The sequence below is a fragment of the Erythrolamprus reginae genome, chromosome 7 (genome assembly GCF_031021105.1).
Source record: "Erythrolamprus reginae isolate rEryReg1 chromosome 7, rEryReg1.hap1, whole genome shotgun sequence".
Classification (NCBI taxonomy): domain Eukaryota; kingdom Metazoa; phylum Chordata; class Lepidosauria; order Squamata; family Dipsadidae; genus Erythrolamprus; species Erythrolamprus reginae.
Window position 1 is genome coordinate 12,601,482 of NC_091956.1, and position 13,728 is coordinate 12,615,209.

The 13,728-nt window shown below is 39.1% G+C and overlaps 1 protein-coding gene across 2 annotated transcripts in view; it reads left to right on the forward strand.

Annotated features, from left to right (window-relative positions):
• SLC34A2 (solute carrier family 34 member 2) overlaps positions 1-13,728 on the forward strand; it is a 53,370-nt gene that overhangs the window by 18,091 nt on the left and 21,551 nt on the right. For both annotated transcript variants that reach the window (XM_070756990.1, XM_070756989.1), the window contains exons 2-4: positions 4,928-5,039; positions 5,192-5,329; positions 8,603-8,731. In XM_070756990.1, coding sequence (XP_070613091.1) covers positions 4,931-5,039; positions 5,192-5,329; positions 8,603-8,731 — 376 coding nt within the window. In that variant the 5' untranslated portion in view covers positions 4,928-4,930. The remainder of the gene's footprint in view (positions 1-4,927; positions 5,040-5,191; positions 5,330-8,602; positions 8,732-13,728) is intronic.

Consider the following 13,728-nt stretch of genomic DNA (forward strand, 5'->3'; position numbering starts at 1 on the left):
GCTGTCATGGCTGACGAGTCAGGAACAATACTTTGTCGGCGCATAGAAGCTAGTATAGACATTGCTATTTCTTTGGGTTCTAGGAAAGGTCAAAAATCTCTTAGAGGAGAATTAAAATGTGGAGGACCAGGGGGAATTCGGTCCAAAAAGCAGTGTCAAAAGAAGCCATCGACTTCTACTATAAATTTATTTTTTTAAAAAAAAATAATCTGTATTAAATATATACATAAATAATGAGACAAATAATGAGACCTATAAAGCCCTTCATGGCACCAGGCCAGGTTATCTCCGGGACTGCCTTCTGCGGCACGAATCCCAGCGACCAATTAGGTCCCACAGAGGGGGCCTTCTCCGGGTCCCGTCAACGAAACAATGTCGTTTGGCGGGACCCAGGGGAAGAGCCTTCTCTGTGGCGGCCCCGGCCCTCTGGAACCAACTCCCCCCAGAGATTAGAATAGCCCCCACCCTTCTTGCCTTTTGTAAGCTTCTTAAAACCCACCTCTGTCGTCAGGCATGGGGCAACTGAGATATTCTTTCACCCTAAGCGTCTACAATTTATGTATGGTATGTTTGTATGTATGATTGGTTAGCCGCCCCGAGTCTACGGAGAGGGGCGGCAAATAAATAAATAAATAAATAAATAAATAAATAAATAAATAAATAAATAAATAAATAAATAAATAAATAAATAAATAAATAAATAAATAAATAAATAAATAAATAAATAATCAAACATACAAACACATAAAGACATATATGTACATTTATATATATATATATATATAGTCATACATTCAGTTATAAGTCCATCTATATGAATATATATTTATATAACAGACATTCAACATTCACGTCAACCACCCTATTAACCCTTGGCTTCTACAGCCTAATACAGTGGTACCTCTACCTAAGAACGCCTCTACTTAAGAACTTTTCGAGATAAGAACTGGGTGTTCAAGATTTTTTTGCCTCTTCTTAAGAACCGTTTTCTTTTTTTTAAAAAAAAATCTTTATTATTAACATTAAAAAGAAAACAAAACAAATACAAAACAACAAAAAGAATTCACATTAAAACATAAACAGAAACTAAAAACAAAACATAACCTATACAAACGTAAGACTAACTTAAACACTCAACGATTTATAAGTTTGCCAACTTACGGTACTTGTTGGCATCGCTACTACAGCTTTCTAACTATTGTTTTCTATATTATTTATAAAAATCTTGACAATGTTAATTTCACACTTATATCTAGTGGGGGGAGAAAGAATAACGGAGTAACAAGATTGCTAAACATTATTATTATTATTATTATTATTATTATTATTATTATTATTATTCTTAAAAGCAAGCATACACACAAATATACCATGTAATATATATATATTAGTAATGTATTTGACTGTGTTATGGATATTTAAGATTTTTAAGTATTTGTTTTGGTTAACCCAATTGTACCATCTATTCCAAGTTTCATAGAATTCTGTGTTCTATTTAAGAACACAGAATTCTGTTAAAAACACTGTGTTCTATTTGGTAGAATTCTGTGTTCTATTTAAGAACCCGAGCCCGGAAAAATTTCCCAGGAAATTTGAGAGCTGCACAAAGGCCCGGCCAGTTTCCTGCCATTTCCCCTTTAATCCCAACCATCTTGGGCTTTTCTGGGCTGCCAGAGGAACCTTTCAGTGGCGCTTCAGGAGGTTTTGGCAGTCCAGAGCGAACAAAGCATTTTCCTTTCTCTGAGCACTTGGAGAGGGAATTAACCTCTGCCAGCACCGAGAGAAAATAAACTCTCCCTTCGCTCTGGGCAACCCAGAGCAAACGGACCATTTTCCTTTCTCTGGACACTTGGAGAGGGAATAAACCTCTGCCAGTGCTCAAAGAAAAGAAACGCTCCCTTCGCTCTGGGCAGCCCAGAGCGAACGGAGCATTTTCCTTTCTCTGGATACTTGGAGAGGGAATAAACCTCTGCCAGCACCAAGAGAAAATAAACTCTCCCTTCGCTCTGGGCAACCCAGAGCAAACGGACCATTTTCCTTTCTCTGGACACTTGGAGAGGGAATAAACCTCTGCCAGTGCTCAGAGAAAAGAAACGCTCCCTTCGCTCTGGGCAGCCCAGAGCGAACGGAGCATTTTCCTTTCTCTCGGCACCACCTCAAAGTTCCTCTTTTTTTTTAAGCCTTAAAGTTTTGGATTTTTTTGATTCCCCTCTCCTCACCTTCTTCCTTCAGCAGCGACCTCTTCTTCCTCTTCCTCCTGCCCAAATTCCAAACTTTATTTCTTTCCTAATGGGTTTGCACACATTACAGTGTTCCCTCGATTTTCACAGGGGATGCGTTCCGAGACCGCCCGCGAAAGTTGAATTTCCGCGAAGTAGAGATGCGGAAGTAAATACACTATTTTTGGCTATGAACAGTATCACAAACCTACCCTTAACACTTTAAACCCCTGAATTGCAATTTCCCATTCCCTTAGCAACCATTTAGATTATTACTCACCATGTTTATTTATTAAAGTTTATTTAAAAAAATGTTTTTTAAAGGCAGATGAAAGTTTGGCGATGACATATGACGTCATTGGGCGAGAAAACGTGGTATAGGGAAAAAACCCACGAAGTATTTTTAATTAATATTTTTGAAAAACCGTGGTACAGACTTTTCGCGAAGTTCGAACCCGCGAAAATCGAGTGAACACTGTATTTGCTTTTACATTCATTCCTATGGGAAAAATGCTTCTACTTACAAACTTTTCTACTTAAGAACCTGGTCACGGAACGAATTAAGTTCTTAAGTAGAGGTACCACTGTATGTAGTTTATAACATATATAACCTTGTAACTTTTATTTACATTGGTATAATCCACTTCTTATCTAATTACGTTAGAACAGAAAAAAACACCAAATTATTTGTGGATGTTTCAGGTGGCATGTTTCTTCAAGTCTTTGTATTTGTTCAACAACTGGTTTGTTGCTCAGATCAGACTGTTTTATTTGATTTATAATATTACATATTAGAGCTTAGTTTCTTCCAGTCCATGTAGGAAAGAGAAGAATTGGTTGTTCTTTATATTACACTAACTCAAATTTTACTTTTTTTAAAATTTTAAGTCGTTGTTTTGGTTGAGCTAATTGTACCACCTGTTCCAGGCTTCATGAAGTTCAGATTTGTCTTTTCTACTTCTACTTTAAATTTAACTCTGTTTAGGCATAAATCTTTCATGTTATTTCAAGAACCCCTAATTCATTGGTGTGGGAAAGAGTTGGAAGGGACCATAGAGGTACTGGTAGCAACCTGATACTGGACACAAGCTAGCCTACTGTTCTGAATCAGGCTGGAATTGGCTGTTAATAATAAGCTTCTCAGACAGTTAATTTTCAAACAAATAACACTTCTTTTATTTCTTCTACTTCAATCCTAATAAATCACAGTTCTGTTACGGAGAAAATACTTTCATTTCTTTCATTTCTTTTGGACTGGATATAAGGTTATTTATCTCTCTAATTAGTCATTTATATCTCTGAGCCGGTTTCTGTTGATTGCAAAGCAATACATCATGCAATAGAAAACTCACTTATCAGAGAGCGAAGACATTAAATGCCATCTTGGCTTGATTTCAATTTGACGAAAGCGCTTTTGCTTCTGTTCTATTCCAGAAGTGGTGTAATTAATTAATTAATTATTATTTATTTATTATTTAGATTTGTATGCCGCCCCTCTCCGCAGACTCGGGGCGGCTCACAACAGAATAAAAACAATTTATAACAAATCCAAATATAATTTAAGATATTTAAAAAAAAACCGGTTTGATTTTTAAAAAACCCATTTACTAAACAAACATACATACAAACATACCATGCATAAATTGTATAAGCCCGGGGGAGATGTCTCAGTTCCCCCATGCCTGACGACAAAGGTGGGTTTTGAGGAACTTATGAAGGGCAAGGAGAGTAGGGGCAGTTCTAATCTCTGGAGGGAGTTGGTTCCAGAGAGTCGGTGCCGCCACAGAAAAGGCTCTTCCCCTGGGGCCCGCCAACCGACATTGTTTAGTTGACGGGACCCGGAGAAGGCCCACTCTGTGGGACCTAATTGGTCGCTGGGATTCGTGCGGCAGAAGGCGGTCTCGGAGATATTCTGGTCCAGTGCCATGAAGGGCTTTAAAGGTCATAACCAACACTTTGAATTGTGACCGCAAACTGATCGGCAACCAATGCAAACTGCGGAGTGTTGGTGAAACATGGGCATACCTAGGTAAGCCCATGACTACTCTCGCAGCTGCATTCTGCATGATCTGAAGTTTCTGAACACTTTTCAAAGGTAGCCCCATGTAGAGAGCATTACAGTAGTCGAACCTTGAGGTGATGAGGGCATGAGTGACTGCGAGCAGTGAGTCCCGGTCCAAATAATTAATTAACTTACACACTCTAAAATAGCATCTCAAAACTTCCTCCCTCCAATTTCTTCCATTCTTTTCTGCACCCTTCTAAACTTTGGGTCTATCCATCTGCTATCTTCTACTCTCAAGCTGTCCAAAGATACGTCTGTCTGCATACTTTCATTTGACGACTGGTCTGCTATCTCCTCCTCCTCACTAAATTCCTCTGCATCTCTTAAATCAGGTAAATTGACAGCTTCCATTTCATCCCCATCCTCGGAATCCGAACATTCCAAAGGCTGACAGGGAACACACCTAACGCCCTGAGATTCCTTAGAAATCTCCCATTCACATACTAACCAAGCCTAACCCTGCTTAGCTTCCAATCGGAAGAACCAAGCCAGCTCCGGCCACCCACTCAGATACCTAAGATGGTGTATTATGCAAATTGCATTTAAAGGGGTTGTCCATTTCTCCAGATTTGACGACCTTTGGAAATACCATAGTGGGATGTTAAATATTGATCTTTCTCTTTTGATCAAAATGCCTTTTCAGGAGATGGCTCCGTGGCCTGAACTGGAAGACACAGACACCAATAAATGTATTGAAGACCCTTCCTCAAAACCCAAGAAGATCATGCCTGACGGAGAGAGGAAAGACACCAAAGGTAAATATTGAAGGACCACCTTCTGATCCCTCGTCTTTCCTTGCTTCCGTTATTTCCAACACCAACTGTTTTGTTAAAAAAAAGCAAACAAAATTCCACCTCTCCCATTGGTGAACCGATGGTAATGTTGGCTTGCTTCTTTGGTCTGTTAGATGGGGTCATTTCCGTGGGGAACCAGGTGGAGCTTTTGCCTGCGTATTCCACCATTGCTTTGACTGCTGTATCCGAAGAGGAGGAAGAAGATCCGTGGAAGCTGCCCGAGCTTCAGGATACCGGAATCCATTGGTCAGGTGAGGCACTATCACAGGCTACTTTGGCTAACTGCTAGCTGTAGTTCAGCGGCTCAAATCTCACCACTGGCTCAAGGTTGACACTGCCTTCCATCCTTCCGAGGTGGGTCAAATGAGGACCCAGATTCTTGGGGACAAGAGGCTGATTCTGTAAACTGCTTAGAGAGGGCTGGAAAAGCACTAGGCAGTGGTATATAAATCTCAATGCTAAATGCTATTGATATTACTTCCTTCCTTCCTTCCTTCCTTCCTTCCTTCCTTCCTTCCTTCCCTCCCTCCCTCCCTCCCTCCCTCCTTCCTTCCTTCCTTCCGAGGTGGGTCAAATGAGCACCCAGATTGTTGGGGACAAGAGGCTGATTCTGTAAACCACTTAGAGAGGGCTGTAAAAGCGCTATGAAGCAGTATATAAGTCTACATGTTACTGCTATTGCTATTTTCTCCAGATTCTAAGAACTTCCATTTAAGTTATTCTCATGGAACATTATATATCTGGGGTGTGGGTGGGGGTGGATGGAGGGGAGAGACAGAAAAAAGCATTTGGATGGGTTGTGTTTTGGATGGCATGATTTCTTTGTTCATAAGCTTGATGTTCTCTGTATCATTTCTTTGCTTTTGAAAGCAAATGGCCGACTAGAAGGACAAAATAGGGCATGGCGAACCATGACACATTAGAGCAAAGCAATATTAAGTCTTAACCTCTTCCTACATATTTTATATTCTCCTAATTGAGTCTCAGTTAATGCACAGCACCCAAAATTGTGCAAATGCTATCAGGCATGTATATATTTACATCTATCTATCTATCTATCTATCTATCTATCTATCTAACACTCTATCTAATTAATAAAACATATGGTTCAGGAAGATAGATAGATAGATAGATAGATAGATAGATAGATAGATAGATAGATAGAGAGAGAGAGAGAGAGACAGACAGACAGACAGACAGAGACAGATAGATGTAAATATATATCTTTGAACATACTTAAGTTCAATAACATTAATTAACAAAACATATGGTTCAGGCAGATAGATTAGATAGGTAGGTAGGTAGGTAGGTAGGTAGGTAGGTAGGTAGGTAGATAGATAGATAGATAGACAGACAGACAGACAGACAGATAGATGTAAATATATATCTTTGAACATACTTAAGTTCAACAGCATTAATTAACAAAACATATGGTTCAGGAAGATAGATAGATAGATAGATAGATAGATAGATAGATAGATAGATAGATAGATAGATAGATAGACAGACAGACAGACAGACAGACAGACAGACAGACAGACAGACAGATAGACAGACAGATAGATGTAAATATATATCTTTGAACATACTTAAGTTCAATAACATTAATTAACAAAACATATGGTTCAGGCAGATAGATTAGATAGATAGATAGATAGATAGATAGATAGATAGATAGATAGATAGATAGATAGATAAACAGACAGACAGACAGATAGATGTAAATATATATCTTTGAACATACTTAAGTTCAATAACATTAATTAACAAAACATATGGTTCAGGCAGATAGATTAGATAGATAGATAGATAGATAGATAGATAGATAGATAGGTAGGTAGGTAGGTAGGTAGGTAGATAGACAGACAGACAGATAGATGTAAATATATATCTTTGAACATACTTAAGTTCAATAACATTAATTAACAAAACATATGGTTCAGGCAGATAGATTAGATAGATAGGTAGGTAGGTAGGTAGGTAGGTAGATAGATAGATAGATAGATAGATAGATAGATAAATAGACAGACAGACAGAGAGAGAGATAGATGTAAATATATATCTTTGAACATACTTAAGTTCAATAACATTAATTAACAAAACATATGGTTCAGGCAGATAGATTAGATAGGTAAGTAGGTAGGTAGGTAGGTAGGTAGATAATGTTATTGAACTTAAGTATGTTCAAAGGTCATGAATCAATAGAGAAAGCAAGTCTTTAGAACAAAATAGCAAACCATTTGAACTTTCGGTGTAATTTTCAATATACTGTATAATAAATTATTTATGAGGTCAGAAGGGAAAAAAAGAAAAAAAAATCAGAAATTTTCTACTGGTTCTGCATACCTGACCGTACCTGTAGGAGCCCATCACTGCTTGTGCCTTCCAAACCTCCCTTCTTACTCATGTCCTGACATATATATCTTTTTGTGCTAAAAGCTTCATTGATAAAAGAATCTAAACACCAAATGGTATTTCCTCTTTGAAAAGTAAAAGGCCCTTTTAAAATATGGCTGTTTTTAAAGCTCTGTGTTTTGTTTTGTTTTTTAAATCACCTTTTAGCTGAAGTTAAATGTTAATGATGAGAACATTTCTTCTGATTTATTACACTGGGGAACAATTTGTAACACAACTTCTGTTGAGTTTGATTTTTGAGCTTTTTTATAGTTAATTAGGCGAGCTGGTTTCAAAACCATAGTTACTTTTCTTCTACCACGTCAGGTTTTTTCTCTACACCTTATATATATATATATAATATAGTTAATTAGGCAACATCAAATTGCATTTTTTACATAGCCGTCTTGCCATCTTCCCGGAAAATCTTGGTGCAGTCAGTGATGAGCAGGGTGAGTGATTCCACCAAGATATGAAGGTCATGAAGGCCCTCTATCAAGGTAGATGGGATGTACATAGGATGGCTGACTGCTGTTGGAGCATCAAGCGAGAATGTCCACAGATTAAATATCCCAGAAAAAGCTCTAAGAGAAAAAAATTACCTTAATATGTATAATTACCATTCGATTAAAAAGCAACTATTTGTATGAACACAATTTAACTTGCAGTATCTATTATAGCCTTTGCATGAATAAAATTATTCTTTGCAAACAGTATATTTGGTAAGTTTTTCCTTTCTTGGCACAATTTGTATGATTTTTGAGGGTATCCTTTTGCTTAAAAAGTTGACGTGATAGACAAAAACTGTGGTTATGTTTGGATCCAGAGGCCAAATGTTAGTAGGAAACAAGTCACAGATTTAAGACAACAAAATTGCTGTTCCCAAGTGTTATCCACAGGGTTCATAATATAAGCCTTGACTCCGCGAACTTATAGATGATTTTTCTGAGATTCGAGACTTATATTTGGTGCTAATTACTTATGAATTTGTGTTCGTGCTAATTTATGTGAATGCTTTAATTACACCTGAATTTGCACCAAAGACAAATTCCTTGCGTGTCTAATCACATTTGACCAATAAAGAACTATATGCTATTATATTCTGTAAACATTCCCTTTGTCTTTTTCAGAGCTTGATGGAAAACACAAAGTCCTTTACATTTTGCGGGGCATCGTGAAATTCATTCTTCTGCTCGGATTGCTTTATTTTTTCGTTTGCTCCTTGGATGTGCTCAGCTCTGCCTTCCAGTTAGTTGGAGGTAAGGCAAGAATGTCAAGTATCTCTATGTATGCCTCTAACTCAACAAACACAATGTTCCTGATTTAAGAGCCTAAAAAGTTTCATTTCTGCAGAATAAATATTTTTAAGTACTGCAACTCAGAAAGAACTGCCGAGGAATGTGCAAATAAAGCGACAACAAGGCCAAAGAATTCTGTTTTTAAGCCATTAAATAATGAGGATTATTGGTCCTAAGAATAGCAAATGTAGATGGGTCTATGACAATTTGCTGCGGTCAACTTGCCATGGCCAACTGGTTGCGTGATAACTTGCCATGGGACAAGAGGTACCTGGATATCAAAGAAATGGTGGAACTGAATCATTAAAGAAAGGATGCAAAAGGAGGAACAACATGAAATCGGAATTAATTTAATTTATTAAGAATGACGGAAAGTTTTTAACCATTCGGTCTTGAAGTCTTCATAGGCAAGTCCTTGCTACCTCGTCAATCACAGCTTCTTTCAGTGGTTGGATGTTCATCTTGATACTAGCTTTGATGGTATCAAATCAGCATGTTAGAAACATAGAAACATAGAAGTCTGATGGCAGAAAAAGGTCGATCTAGTCTGCCCTTATACTATTTCCTGTATTTTATCTTACAATGGATATATGTTTATCCCAGGCATGTTTAAATTCAGTGACTGTGGATTTACCAACCACGTCTGCTGGAAGTTTGTTCCAAGGATCTACTACTCTTTCAGTAAAATAATATTTTCTCATGTTGCTTTTGATCTTTCCCCCAACTAACTTCAGATTGTGTCCCCTTGTTCTTGTGTTCACTTTCCTATTAAAAACACTTCCCTCCTGAACCTTCTTTTATCCCTTTAACATATTTAAATGTTTCGATCATGTCCCCCCTTTTCCTTCTGTCCTCCAGACTATACAGTTTGAGTTCATTAAGTCTTTCCTGATACGTTTTATGCTTAAGACCTTCCACCATTCTTGTAGCCTGTCTTTGGACCCGTTCAATTTTGTCAATATCTTTTTGTAGGTGAGGTCTCCAGAACTGAACACAGTACTCCAAATGTGGTCTCACCAGCGCTCTATATAAGGGGATCACAATCTCCCTCTTCCTGCTTGTTATACCTCTAGCTATGCAGCCAAGCATCCTACTTGCTTTTCCTACCGCCCGACCACACTGCTCACCCATTTTGAGACTGTCAGAAATCACTACCCCTAAATCCTTCTCTTCTGAAGTTTTTGCTAACACAGAACTGCCAATGTAATACTCAGATTGAGGATTCCTTTTCCCCAAGTGTATTATTTTACATTTGGAAACATTAAACCGCAGTTTCCATTTATCTAGTAAAGCTAAATCATTTACCATATTACAGACCCCTCCAGGAATATCAACACTATTGCACACTTTAGAGTCATCAGCAAATAGGCAAACCTTCCCTACCAAACCTTCCCCTATGTCACTCACAAACATATTAAAAAGAATAGAACCCAGAACAGACCCTTGTGGTACACCACTTGTAACCTGTCTGTGCTCAGAATACTCGCCATTAACAATAACTCTCTGATGTCTACGCTTCAACCAGCTTGAAATCCACTGAACTATCCAGGGATTAAGTCCAATCCTCACTAATTTATCTATCAGCTCTTTATGTGGAACCATATCAAAGGCTTTGCTGAAGTCCAGATAGGCAATATCCAAGGCACCACCTTCATCCAACACCTTTGTGACATAGTCAAAGAAATGTTCTTCTCATTCCACTAACCATTCTGAGCATCATTGACTTCTCCAATGAATTTTTACACACAGGATATGGCCTGAGTAAATCAGACGTAGTCTCGTAGCATTGGCTTCTAGTGATGTGTCTGGCCTTATACAATTCAGCACCTCTTTTTTGGTTGCACGGACTGTCCGTGGTATGCGCAATCATTTATGCCACACCACCGTTCACAGGCGCCAATCCTTCTTCAATCAGTCTTTCTTAGAGTCCAACTCTCACGCCCATACATTGCTACAACAAGGAAGACTGTTGCTCTCCTTAGTTGAGGAGTAGCTGGGGTGATTAACCTTCCCTCTAAGGAAGTGTCAACAAACCTGAAGATGGGCGGGCTTCAGTTCTCAGAAATTCCCAACCAGTCTTGGACGCCATCCATGTTGAAGTTGCTGAGGTTGGTAAACAATGTTCTAAGAGGCTTCTGGCACTTATATTAATGTCACACCCCATCAGTGTAGCAACAGTTTTGTGAGTTAGACCGGGCTTAGAGAAAAGGCAGGGGTCAAAGGCATCCAAGAAAGCTCCATAGGTGACCGGGGACTTGAATCTCGGACTCTGCAGTCCTGAACAAACCTTCTAATCTCAACTTTATATGGATATTGCTTGGTCTTGTTCTTGGGTTCACATGGAAAACCTGATGCAACCAGAGAAAACGTTGAACTGGCTGATATCCAAGCAATGCATTTATCTCAAAGAGATCAGTTGCCCAGTAGGAACTTAGAACGTCTTTGTAGCTTCATCAAACCACCAATGGAGGGTATTTATTTATTTATTAGATTTGTATGCCGCCCCTCTCCGTAGACTCACAACAATAACAAAGACAATGTAAGAACAAATCTAATAATTTAAAAAACACTAAAAACCCCATTATTAAAAGCAAACATACACACAAACATACCATGTATAAACTGTATAGGCACGGGGGAGATATCTCAGTTCCCCCATGCCTGACGGCAGAGATGGGTCTTAAAAACTTTACAAAAGGCAAGGAGGGTGGGGGCAGTTCTGATCTCCGGGGGGAGCTGGTTCCAGAGGGTCGGGGCCGCCACAGAGAAGACTCTTCTCCTGGGTCCCACCAAACGACACTGTTTAGTCGACGGGACCTGGAGAAGGCCAACTCTGTGGGACCTAACCAGTCACTGGGATTCGTGCGGCAGAAGGCGGTCCCGTAGATCTTCATGGCTTTTATTTTGACCCAAAGTCTGGAAAAAATTGAGAAGGTGCACCAAACTATCCAGAGGCCGATGGAGATTCTCAATCATCCAGACTTTGTGGTTCTTTTAAACATAAGTTGAAAGACAAGAACTGAAACTAGATTTCTGCGACAAACTGTGTTGTTCTCTGCACTGAAGCATCATGTGACTCCCCCTTAAATAACTTGAGGATGTGGCCCAATATCCAGCAGTGCTACTCATGAGTAAACCTCCTTCTGAGTAACCATTCATGCCTCTTAGACGCCCTGCGAGTCCTAGCATCAAGAAATTCCTGTTCAAGTTTTCATGTTTGGTTCAGTCAAATATTAAACATACTGTTGTGGTCCGTTCGCATCCTGCACAATTAGTAATGGACCCAGAGGACTCAGAGACAGTGGAGGTGTGGTGCAGGTGTCCTGTGTTCTTGGCAGCCAAGATTGACAGCGAAGAGGACATGGTGTCAGAGGCTGAAGAGCAACCAGGGCCTTCTGCACTTCCTGAAATGAGTGACTCAACAGAAGAGGAGGAGCCTCTTCTTGATGCTAGGACCCGCAGGGCCTCTAGGAGGCAGGAGTGGTTGCTCAGGAGGATCATTGACGTATAAGTTTGAGAAATTCCTGTTCGAGTTTCCGTGTTTGGTTCAGTCAAACCATGTTTGGTTCTCAGACTTACAAGTCAATGAAAATGTAGTCACTTTGAATACACTGAGATGTTTTATTGCCAAGGTTTCTCCCGGACTGAGATGCTTGTTTACGAGATTGTCAATTGGTTCACTACTCTCACTGTTTCTTCCATTTGACGCCCTTAAAAGACTCTGTGTGTAGAGCATTAATATCTCAAAGGGATTTTCGGAGTGAGGCTGGCTAAGATCAGTTTTCCTGGGCTCGCTTAGTTGAACACACTAAGCCACTGAGACCCACTGGACATAAGAGCTGTCAATCACATGTGTGTGGTGTGGAAGAGACCTGTTTGTTTTCTTCAACCTGCCTTGTTGTAAATACTGGCAGGTAGCTGCCAATCAAGGACTTAATCTCTTACCCAAACTAATCTCTTGATCTAGTGCCTTAAGTGTTTGGAAATGCACATTGTGATGGAGAACGTCTTATCCCTGAGATTCAGTAGATAAAACACCTTTCACAGACTTGAAATGGGTAGATCAACGTATACACCCATATGCAAAAAAACTATGGGAACCATTGTAATCTCCATCTCCAGTTGAGGAAACAAATTTCCTTCCCTATAAGTCTTGGATGCTATGAAGACAACAGATAATTAAATACAATTTATGGGACCTTTTTCACATCTTTGAAAGACTGGTGAAATAATGTTGGAATTCATTGTTGGAATGTATTTCAGAGCAACAATTACAGTAATATTCAGTGAATAGATGGTAGTATGTACAAGTTTGGATATATGGTATATACCATATTTTTCGGCATATAAGACACACTGGAGTATAAGACCTTAGTTTTGGGGGAGGAAAATAGGGAAAAGAATCTGCTTACCATGTATCCATCTGGCTAGCGTCCTTAGCCAGCACATTATTTTATTCCCTGGTTAGGGCTTTAAAAAAACTTTACTTGGAGAGAGTAATAATGAAAGAGCTTGCAAGCTGGTAAGAGCTGGGAACATTATTAGCACCTGGAAAGAAACATTCGGAGCAAGTAGAGCAATGGAAAAAACCCTTCAAAGACTTAGGGCTTGGAAAACATTCTTTGCAGAGAGTAACAATGAAAGAGCTTGCAAGAGCTGGGAACATTGTTAGCATCTAATTAGGCTGGAAATAAAGTTATTCGGAGCAAGTTAGAGCAATGGAAAAAAACCCTGCAAAGACTGAGGGCTTGAAAAACCTTCTTTGCAGACAGAAACAATGAAAGAGCCTGCAAGGTAAGAGCTGGGAAGATCGTTAGCAGCTAGTGAGAGCTGAAAAAACAGCTACATTCAGAGTATAAGATGCACAATTATCAGCCTTTTTAGGGAGGAAAAAGGTGTGTCTTATATTCTGAAAGATATGGTACTCTATGCTCTTTTGTTCTAAGTAGAGTTTCCTG